The sequence below is a fragment of the Gavialis gangeticus genome, unplaced genomic scaffold (genome assembly GCF_001723915.1).
Source record: "Gavialis gangeticus isolate Ggan-Ray unplaced genomic scaffold, GavGan_comp1, whole genome shotgun sequence".
Taxonomy (NCBI): Eukaryota; Metazoa; Chordata; order Crocodylia; family Gavialidae; genus Gavialis; species Gavialis gangeticus.
Window position 1 is genome coordinate 51,989,337 of NW_017729030.1, and position 11,523 is coordinate 52,000,859.

Genomic DNA, 11,523 nt, shown 5'->3' on the forward strand with positions numbered 1-11,523 from the left:
TGCCCCCCCAGCCTGCAACAGCTTACCAAAAGTCAGGGGTGGGCAAAATGCAGCCCACAGGCCAAATGTGGCCCGCCAAGCCATTCTGTCCGGCTCGCAGTGCCCACAAAAATTTTAGAAAATAAATATTTATCTGCCCTTGGCTGCCTGTCATATGGCCCTTGATGGCTCGCCAAAACTCAGTAAGTGGCCCTCCACCCAAAATTATTACCCACCCCTGCCTTAAGTGGCCCTTTAGCCAAAATAAGTTGTCCACCCCTGCCCCTAAATTTTTGCCAAGAAAGTCTCACTGTGGATGTTGAAAAGTGCTGTTTCACTAGTGTAAAGTGGGAAGACGACAGACTAGACAGGATCTAAAATGGAGTAGGAGCAAAGAACACAAAACAGGTATGGTAGCTAGCATACTAAATGAGTTTATCTTCTTTTTCATGCCACTGCTTCTTCAATTGCCCTTTTTACTCCCAGGTAGGAAGAGAGAATTGGAATAAGGTGATGGGGGAAAAGGGAAAAAAAGTTGAAGATAGAAAAATGGAAAAGAAACAGGAAGAAGGGAAAATGGTAACCAAGGAAATTCAGATAAGCCTCAAGGGTCAATCTTTTCATGGTTTTATCACAACTGAACATTTTGAAAGTTTAAGGCTTACCATTTATGGGAGGTCAGAATCAAGGAAAACTATATTGTGTGTTTTGTATACTGCCCATTATAATTTTCTGGCTTGCAGGCCTTAAGTATGCTTGATCCAGATCTTGGGGAATAATGGTAAGGTTTGAATGCACTTATGTTTCTCAACTGAAATTTCTTTTCCTCGTCAGAGGCAAATGCCCAGGTTCATATGAAAGTAGAAACCACATTTTCAACCTTGGATTTATTCAAGCTATAGTTTTTGCTTTTTAAGCTGCAGTTTTACCACACAACCCAGTACATTTCATAAACAAGGCTTTTTCTTGTTATTCCTTAAACATAACATTCCAATGGTGGAAATCTGTTAACTCAAAAATTTCAGCCCAATAGGAATATAAAACAGTTAAATTTAATGCAATGTGGAATTTAACAGTTTCTTCCCATTACCAAAACAGAGACAAAGTAGATTTCATTTTTATAGTCTTTTGGGCAATTCCCTTAACCCAGCCTACTGAAGTTAAAAAAAAAATAAAGGAGTTTAAGGGAGGAGGGGGGAATAAATACACAAAATAAAGACAGGAATAGAGTTCTTACCCTGAAGAGCGGTAGTCTGGTTTATGTCTTTCAGAGCGATCTGTGAGAGAGGAGACATAGTATCAGCTCAAAATGTTAATGTTCTTTAGCAACACTAGCACAAAGCCTGAAAGGACTGTCACACCATGCTATTAGATTTAGAAAGACACTGTTCCAAAACAAAAGCTGAATTCTCTCTTTTACAGGACCCTGTTTGTCTGCATTGGATCAGTTTGCCTGAGACACAATAAAGGAGAAGGTTTAATGTTTATTAAAATCCTCTCCTCAGAACACAGCCTTGTGTATGGTTATTCTTTTACGTTATTGTTTAACAAGACTCACAGCTAATATAGAAAGGACTTCAGGGAAGAAAAACATTGGGAGGGGAGAAGAAAAACCACATATTACTCAGCGCAAAAAAATCATTCCGTGAATCATGGCTGGCAGGGTTCCGACAGGATGGGGAAAAAAAAGAAAGAAAAAAAAAAAATCAGCAGTCGGCTGCAGCAACATCTGCAAATACACTGAATGCCGTGTGACTCCATCATTAACTCTTTGCATTCCTTGGAGTTTTAGGTGCCATGCAAGGCCTTTTGTTTATTCAGTGAATTATCAGAGATATGAATTTGCTGGTGCCCGACATGAATGAACAGCCAACTTAAGTCTATTAAGTGCAGTCAAAGGCTTACCCAAATTGTACAGAAAATACAGAATGAACCCCCATGCATTTTTAAAACATGAATTTTCACCTGTTTGACTTTTCAAAAATTCTTACAAGCAAAGAAGGAATGCATGACACTAGAAAAAGAACAAATATAACTAGCATAAAGCACAGTTAGATTTCGTATTCGAGCACAATGAATATTTTATATGATTAAATGTTGTTCTAGTTACAAGAGAAATGTTCTTTCAAAAGCCAAATTGTGAAGGTAATTGAACTCCCTGAAAGAAGTCATGTACTACTGAGATATACACATATTCCAGTTTACTTCTCTTAATCTACTTATAATAAAAGGATCCAGTTCACAATTAGGATGTTTTTACAGATCTTATTCCAACTGAGCACAGTCATTTTGCTTCACAGTGCCTGCGTGTGTCTTTCAGGATCACAGCTCTTTTTCCCCGACACTGAATAACCAGTTTCCTAAAATGCCTGCTTAGACAATGAATATCCACATCCATTCCACATTTGGGGATTGTATTAAGAATATTGTATGTGAGCAATAATTTGTTCTCTGGTAGCACAGACAAGCATTTTTGCGTAAACTCTTCTGTCAGTGGAACTGTTTTCTCCTCTCAAAACTGTCTACAGACCTGAAGTGGATACAACTGCTTCTGTTACTAATATCCTCAGATATAGCTAACACTTATTCAATCCACAGTTACTCTCTAGATCTCACTGTTACCACCACACAGTACATAATCTGTTAAATCTCTGCTGTGCTTCACTCTCCATTTCATCATGACTTACCCTACTCAGTTTGCTGGCCAGAAGGAAGAAAATAACATCTGAAACCAGAGCCACAAATAGCGGCTCCTCACATGCACACAGAGGCTTGTTCATTCCATCCTTATCATTTATCCACCTAGCTACCTTACCTGTGGCTATTGAGGAACAGGCAAAAGATCTCTCTTTGTCTAGTTGCCAAAGTTTCTTGTATCAACGTTTTCCCTGTAATTTATGCAGCCATGTAATAGCAACATACCAACAGGACCTTCCAAGTTGGACAACATGAATGTGAGTGTGCCAGTGAAAAAAGAGGAAAAGTCACAGAACATGTAAACAGAATCGGAGAGCTTCCCTCCACAGCTCACTTCTGATTGGAAGATCTACCATGGCCAGTCTTTGAAACTGGAATGTTGTCATTCAGGAAGTTAATATAATTCCCTTCTCCCTTTCACTCTTTGTTGAAGCCGGAAATGCTACAGTTATTCTTGCACATTTTATTTATTGTTTAAATTAGAGACAGAACAGCATCCCCCATTTCTATGCTGGTCTTACAAAAAAAGCCCAAAGGAATTGAATACTTCTAAAGTAGCATATAAATAATTAAAACCTGTATATATTTAAGGTTATATGGCTCATGAAGAAACAAGTTTTGTACAACATCAGTTGTGGCGAGAGACTCAGACATTAAGTCTCTTATTTTGAAAGGGGCCACACACTACTTCCCAATTTTGTACCTGTAATTTTACAATTTTGGACCCATATTTGACATTGCACATAATTACAAGCCCAACTGCTATCATTTAGATACATAATGATCAGATTTAGAGACTCAAAATAGCAAACCGGTTCTAAAATCTACTGAATACAAAGTAAAATGTCAATCCTGTACTTCCTGCAGCAGAAATCTGTGCATCGAGCAACAATACCAGGCAATGGCTCATAGATTTGGAAGTTGATATCTGATGCCGTAAGAAAGAGGAAAAAGCCTGTGCTTGCACAAGGAAGCACACTAGATGGAAAGCAAGCTACTTTTGGGGCCAAATGCTTTTTGTCAGCTCCAAGTTTTAAAAAAGTTTCTATAGAATTTTAGATGATCAAATACCATTAGAGGTAGAGATCTGTAACTCAGATCTGTTTTAATGGGTTTTCCTCATGCACATACACACCAAAGAAATAATTTGTTTCCTATGAAGTTCCTTGGGATAGCTTTGTAGCAAGATATGAGGTACCTGTCAATTCTATACCCAAGAATCCAATACCCGGTGAAAAGTTATGCAAAACAAATATTGGGGCAACATGCAAAGCACAAGTTAGTTATAGACTAAATCATACTTGTGATTTTTTTAAAGAATATTAAGTGTACATATAAAAGTTGTAACTTTTCACCTGGTCAAGCCAGTGAACCCTGCTACATGGACACAGTTATAGCCACATAAAAGTGCTTGTTCCTTGCAGAATCAGTAATAGGCTATACTTCTATGTGAATTTAAGTGTGCCAATCTGACCCTAACTTTATTAAGAAACTCAAATCTAGTATATACATTTATAGGTGAACCTCGCAATGTTTTTTCTTCAGTTTATACCAACGAGCTTCAAACTTTTAGACCTCCTGGGTGAATTTCTGGCATGACGGACATCAGTAGCAAAACTCCCATCTACTTCAGTGGGGTGAGAATCTCACCTCATGACTGAAGTTAGTTTTATCCTTTCATCAAGCTATTTTTATCTCTGTTCAGTTTGTTTCTCTTTATTTCAGTTGCATAATGTAGTCATGGCTAACCATTCCCCAGCAAAAAAAACAACAACTTCTAACTCTTGTCCAAAGTTTTCTCCCCTTTCAGAGTATCAGAAACAAGACACTCAGACAGACTGTATTTAGTTGTCTCTATGCCAGAATACTTGTCTTATACTGGAAGCTGAATAATATTGGACAAATCACTTGCTACCATGTTTTCACCAGGTTTTGCTTTAACCAGGGTAGGAATTGTTCACTTAACTGCTATACAAGAAAAAAACCATGCTTTAGAGTCCAAGCTTATTATTTCCCACCCAGGGACTGAAAACATATTTCCTTTAGCCTTGAGATATTATGATGCCTGTGAAAGTAAACTGTTAGAACTGTGCTGCCAACATGTTAATTTTTGTTTCAAATGTGGTTAAGCCCTTTTTAAGATACTAGTAGTTTGAAACAGTAACCAAGAGCCGTATCACATAAACTATACCACCATTTAATGTTAAATGTACTGGGCTCTCAATCCAGCAGGCAGCTACTCACAAAAAAAAATAAAGACTAACTAAATAAAGACCAAGAATTCAGTGGTAGTAAAAGCTACACTTCCTACACATGGTCCCTTGTTATTGTAGAGCAGAGGCACCCAGATGCCACCCTAAATACTGTTAATTTATAATAAAATATTTACAAGCTGTCACCCTGTAGAAGCTGACCAGGACTGCCAATTGTCTATAAATGTATGGACAGGTTTAAAAAACATAGGTGAGCTGAACTGAAGATCCATCACTGGAAAGAAGCTGGATGCAAGTCTGAGGGGGAATGCAGCTCAGTGATCTGCAGGGAGCTCTCCATTAGCGTTTGTGGCCAATGGGAGCCTGTCTAGAGCCCCTGCTCCCAGCTACATGCTGCTGCTGCGTCCCCATCACCTGCCTATAATGGCTCTTTGACTTGAAGGTAGGCATAACCACAAGGCCACGGAGGCACAGGAAGGGCAACGTGGCTGGACAAAGTTGTGGGCCTGGAAGGAGGGAGAGGCAGTAGGTGGGGGTTCATGCTGGGGTGGGGGTTGGGAGGAGGGACCAGCAGGGGTAAGGCTGGGGGTAGACACAGGTAGGGGCAGCATGGTGCAAGGTGCACTCAAAGGTAAGTAGGGAACCCCTGGGGTGGGGGCAGTATAGTCTAAAACCATGGCTGCAGTCAAGTAACAGTCTAGATTTCATTTAATGCTTAAAGTTTTATTTGAGGTCATGTGTTTGTTCCATTTTCGCCTGAAATACACCCTGTTTTAGTTGAATGTTGCTTGTGAGTGGGAAAGTTTATTCAAATTTTAGCTGGGTGTTCTAATACGTTGTCCTAGGTTTTTGGGAGGAGGCTCAAACCAGGTTTACAAAGCTGGTGTTACATTCCTAAATTTGAACCCAGACCTTGTTATTGTGGTCCAAGGCCTGGGTTAAATTGATATAATGTAAAAGAGGGGTGTCCAAGATGGCCCATGGGCCGGATCTGGCCTGCACAGCCATATCATCCAGCCCAGAGTGAACCCACACACTGCATATGGCGTGCACCAGATTAGCCCCACCTGCTACATGGGGAGGTGATGCACATAGATTATCAGCTGCACTTGGGCTCATCCAGGGTACAAACCGACGGTGTTACCATGCTGCCACTGCACTTCAGGCTGGTTCAGACCGGCTTGAGGACTGGCCCAGTTCTCTAGCCTGTGGGCCTGAAGGGCTTGACACCCTGATGTAAAATATATGTCAATAAAATTGCGTGTCAGTAAAAACTTTGTAGGTTATTTTCTTGGCAATCCTAGAAATGACATAGAAGAGGTGACCCTCCCACAAGCACCCACTCACAATTAGTCCCAACAGTCACAGCTTCTCTCCACTTTCTCACACTGGTCTTGACCCTCTTCTGAAGCCCTTTCTGTGGGCAAGTACATTTCCAGGATCACCAGTTATCTCTACCTAGAAATAGGAGGATATAGTGATGGAGCTGATGGCACCAGCGGAGTAGGTGACTTGGAAGAGGTTTGAGACTCATGGCTGGGGGTTGCAAAGGCTGATACCAGGTTTCAAACTCTGAAAATACAGAGCATCATCTGTATTCAAAAGAACTGGTTTATATTAAATTAATGTTTTTGAAATATACAGGGTGCAATTTCGTTATAAGCAGCGGTAAAAGTGGCCTGTCTGTTCCCAGAACTCATAAGTTGAGCAAGACATTGTGTTAGGGGAAAGATGTCAGTTTTCTTAGAAAGGTATTTAAAGTTTTTGTGTTTTTTTTAAATGAGCACGTTAGCTAACCTTCAAACATTGGGAAATTATCCTAGCTTTTTTCTCCCCTCTAGTGTTTCCTTTGGAGAAAAAATGTCAGCATAACAAGCAGGATAAAAATAACTGGCATCACTAAACTTGATTTCCACCCACATGCCAATAAAAACCCAAAGGTTCTGCCAAAAAGATCCCTGGTGAAGCAACAAACAACACTGACATTTAAACATCGTCATTCATCTTTGGAGCTGATACAACAATGAAACGAATGGGGGCAGCTCAAAGCAATAAGAGCCATTGTTTCTGTCTGTCTGGAAAACTCTTCAGTGGCTGCATCTACACGTGAGCTTTACTGTGGAGTCGACTGATTAGCTCTGTAGTAAAGCATCACTACCTACACATGTGCTGGTATTAGGCTGCAGTAAATTTAATTAGTTACACTATAAGAAAGCACTTAACTCCACCAAAACACACATATAGATGGTGACAGAGGCTGGCTAGGGCATGGGGGTTGCCTGCTGCCTAGCCCCACACTTTAGCAACCTTGTGCCCCAGCCAGCCCTTCCACTGCCCAATATCGCCACCCAGAGCCGAAGCTGACCCCCACAAGCCTGCTGCCAGCCCAATTCTGCTCTGCCTCAGCTCAAACAGCCGCTGTCCTGGGTGCACATGCAGACACTGTACCAAGGAGCAGTGTACTCTGGCACAAACAACGCCGGGGTTTATTTCTTCACATTAATTACATGTGTAGATGCACCCATTGTGCCCCATGGCTCAGAGTAACCAACTGAAAAAATACGCTCTTGCCTAAAAACAATTTAAAAATAAACATTTTATGCTGTTTAAAAATGAATGAACAGGAAACAGCAATCCTACTTCTCCAAAACTTATCAGCACATTGTTTAAGCAGCAAATTAGCTATTGTGAGAGGTCCGTGTAAAAAACAAACGCAAAAAAAACTTTACAAATAGTTGCAGGCAGTTCTTCCATTACTAAGCTATTTTGTGTAGTGCCTGAATACTTCTGTTACTATTTGAGTTTGTGCTACCTTCAGTGGTAAGACTTGGTTTGCCTCCAGACACAATCTCTCTGTTCCACTGACTACTGTTCCTTTTCCAAATTCATCTAAAATAGTTATCAGACAGTTGCTTTTTCACCCTTTCATATGCACATTTCTTCAAGTCAAGTACACTCCCTGCAACTACTGTAAATCATTATGAATATGATTCCAACCTTGCTATTTACTATATGACTTGGAATTTTGTTAACACCACCTTCTCTCTAAGATTGTAGGCTTCTGTATGTTAGATATATCATGCAGACGGTGTCACAAAAATCCACTTCTCATGGGTAAGTGTTTTGGTCCTTTTGCCTTCCAGCATTTTATGAAGATCAATGTTTGCTCTTATTAACTCTAATTTGGAGAGGGATTCTCGTTACCACTTGACACAACATAATTCAAAAAACATCTTTAGATGCCACACAACCGTGCTGTGTTACAATGTCTGGGTCTATGGCCAAGTACATAAAGAGCTCTTCTACTAACTACTGCCAACAACCAGATCAGAGAGGGACAAAATGAATGACAGACAAAATATGAAACCTGAGAAACAGTCATGCTCACCCTTGAAATGTATATTTCTTATTATAGTTAATAATAATGACAAGTTCCAGGAAGGGGTAACTATGGACAATGTGAGAGAGCTGTGTGTAAGAGCTGTATGGAATGTCACCTCTTATCAGCAAATCACTAAAATAGGAAATAAGCCAGGAGGATGTGAGACAGTTTTAATGAATGACAACTGACTTGAAAAAAAAAGTCTCTATGGAGGGCCTTGGGCTCAAAGTAAAACTTCTACAGCTAATTTCCAGCTGTTTTGCAAAATCAAAATTTGTGGAGTTGTGCACTGAAATAGCTGAAGGGAACCAAAGACTACAGGTTGCCAACTTCAAGAAAGGGCTATTTCATTGGAAAATCATTTTTAAAAACTGGGTGTCAGAAAAGGAATGAATCACTTACATGAAAAGCTAAGAGTGTTGATATGCTTAGAGTTTAATTTGATACTAGGCAAGGTGAATCCAGACAGATGGATTTGTGCAGTAAAGTGGAGGACAGAAAAGCATGCGACCTGGGTGGCATGAAAACAGAGGAGACACTCAGGCCTCATCTACCCATTAGCCATAAAAGGTGTGATTAACCAGTTAATCATGCCTTAAGTCATGACCCAGATACATGTTCAATTAATTAATGGTATGATAAAACAAGCAATAAGCTGCAAAGTTCTTCCACAAAAAAGTCTGATAACTTTGTGGCTTGTTCTTACCACGCCATTAATTGAATGTGTGCCCAGGTGCTCCCCTGCAGATGTAAGTCCCATCAACCCACAGCCAGCCCTGCAGCTGACAAGGCTCACAGCGGGTCCAGGGTTCTATGTGCTGCCCTGGCTGGGAGCCTCAACCTCTGAAGGAGCTTGCAGTGGGGCTAGTGTTCCACATGCTGTCCTGACTGGGAGCCCTGTCAGCTGACAAGGCTTGCAGCAGGGGTAGCACATGGCACACTGCCCCCATTAGGATCCAGCCCAGCTGTGGGGCTCCCAGCAGCAGGCGCCAGCACAGGGGGAGCCTGGGATTGCAATCCAAGTCTCTCCTTGCACAGGCAATACGGTGTGATAGGATCTATAGGATCTGATGCTCAATCCCACAATCATGCCTCCTGCCCTGCATGTGTGGCATGGCAGGAGGCATGATCGCATGGATTACATCAGATCCTATCACATCTTTATCTGAACTTAGGTGCTCTCAGCACAATTAATTCCAAGTAAATAGGTGCCACTTTTCCTCTCAGCCCACTCTTCTGCATATGATCTCTTTTCATGAAACTTGAACCGGCAGAAGTGAAGGAATTTATTATTTGCTATAGTATTTTTCTCAACAAAATAATGAATCTTAACACAGTGGTACACAAGGAACAGAGGCTATGGGTGCTGACAGATGTGAAAAGCAAAAAAACCCAAAACAAAACAAAACAAAAGCTTTACTGGAAGAAGAAGCATTTTAGCTTGACACGGCTCCTTAGTGTCTTTATAGATTGGGCACTTCAGTAGGACTTTTTTTGGTGCTTTTAGCTGATTGAATCAGCTTTAGATAAAAGCACCAAAAAGCCCTGCTGAAGTGCCTGATCTACGCAGAAGTTGTAGAGCGGGTCAACCTAATGCAATGCCTCTTCTGAGTATGCTCTGTGCTTGGTGCGGGGGCACGCGGAGCTGAAAGTAAAGCACTGTTTTGTTTTGTTTTCCCCACATCAGTAAGCAGCCTACAGGTGCAGACAGAAGTGCAACTCCCTGCTATGACTCAGAACATTTTGCAGAAAGTGTTCTGAGGTGCTACAATTCCCTGGACCAAACAGAAGTTCCCTGTTGATTCCAGGAGGGAGGGAAATCTAGATGCTGGCTTCAAGCCTGCAATAAGGTTCATATTTTTACCCAACAGGCCATTTCTGAAGTGGTCTGCACCCATGCACTTGTGTTTGGTCACAGCTGTAGACCACTTTCTGTGGCCAGATTGGGCGAAAATGCTCACTTCTGACTGCACCCTATATGACTGCTAAAACAACCTGTTCTGCCAAACTAGTTCAAACATTATTATTACTTTCATACCACACTGGTACTTCCATAATTTAGAATCACTTGGTAAAATAGTAGTGTGAGGTAGTGTCAGTAAAATTTCAAGATGTCAACACTGGCACATCTTTTCCATAACATGAGTGGACATGAGGTGTATTTTGAATCATGCAAGTGTTTGCAAAGAATACTGACAATGACAGATATCTGTAACATGGACCAGCATCTTGAGAAATTCATTCAAATTATCCTCCTTGTAATGGTAACAATTTCCCTTACTGCTTCTTGTATAGTTGAATCCAGAAGCTTAATTCATTACAAAAAATTATTAACAGCAACCTGTAGGCCTTAAAAATTAGTTGCAAACACTGATTCAGCAATACTAGAAAAAGTCATTGGCTGCTGCCACTGTTTTATATATCATGAAAATGCAGATTGCAACTACCCTCTTTTTTAAAGCAAAGAAAAGCTAATAAACTGCAGAATTTTACTGCTGACAAATTCAATTAAGCAACATTTTTTCTTTATCTATCAAAATAGATACAACTGCAAGCATATGGTAACTTTGTGCATTTACTGCTGATAAAAGTCAGCCAACCAATCATAGCTAAGTAGTGCAGCAGTCATAGATAGGGGTCTGCTCTGGTTTTGGTATTGTCCAAATCATTAATGAAGATGTTAAAAAATGTGACTGAATGCAAACTTAGCAAATATGTGGATGACGCCAACTTGGGTCGAGTTGCAGATACCCTTGTTGCTAGAGCTAGGATCCAGAATGATTTGGATAAACTGAAAAAGTGTTCCAAAAAAGAATATCAATCAGATAATACTAAGCAAGGACAAATGCAAAGTCCTGCATTTTGGATAAGATAACTACATGCACATATGTACAATAGAAAATGACTGGCAAGGCTGTAGTACTGCAAAGAGGGACCCGTGAGTTAACAGTGGGCCATAAGCTGAATACAAACCAACAGCATGCTCTTATTGCAAAAAAAGCCAATAGCACACTGGGTTGTATTAATAAGAGTGTCTCTTGCAAATCAAGGAAAGTGATTCTTCCATTCCATTATGTACTGGTGAGGTCTGACCTGGAGTACTGTGTTCAGGTTTAGGCCCCACACAGTCAAAAATGATAATACTTTTGCATATTATTATAACCCAGGTGAAAAGAAGAATACACCCAAAGTCAGTGGATAATTATAAAAGCAGACATTTGTTATACCTGCTTAAATTCCACAACGGACTGC

General features: G+C 40.5%; 1 protein-coding gene across 10 annotated transcripts in view; it reads right to left on the minus strand.

Moving 5' to 3' along the window:
• The window catches only part of SH3D19 (SH3 domain containing 19), a 178,106-nt gene that overhangs the window by 129,182 nt on the left and 37,401 nt on the right, over positions 1-11,523 (minus strand). For 5 of the 10 annotated variants that reach the window (XM_019522202.1, XM_019522195.1, XM_019522194.1 and 2 more), the window contains exon 2: positions 1,217-1,256. Coding sequence is in view for 5 of the 10 variants with exons in the window: in XM_019522195.1 (XP_019377740.1) it covers positions 1,217-1,256 (40 nt within the window). In the remaining 5 variants the exon portion in view is untranslated. The other 5 variants (XM_019522200.1, XM_019522203.1, XM_019522198.1 and 2 more) reach the window with 5 other exon arrangements.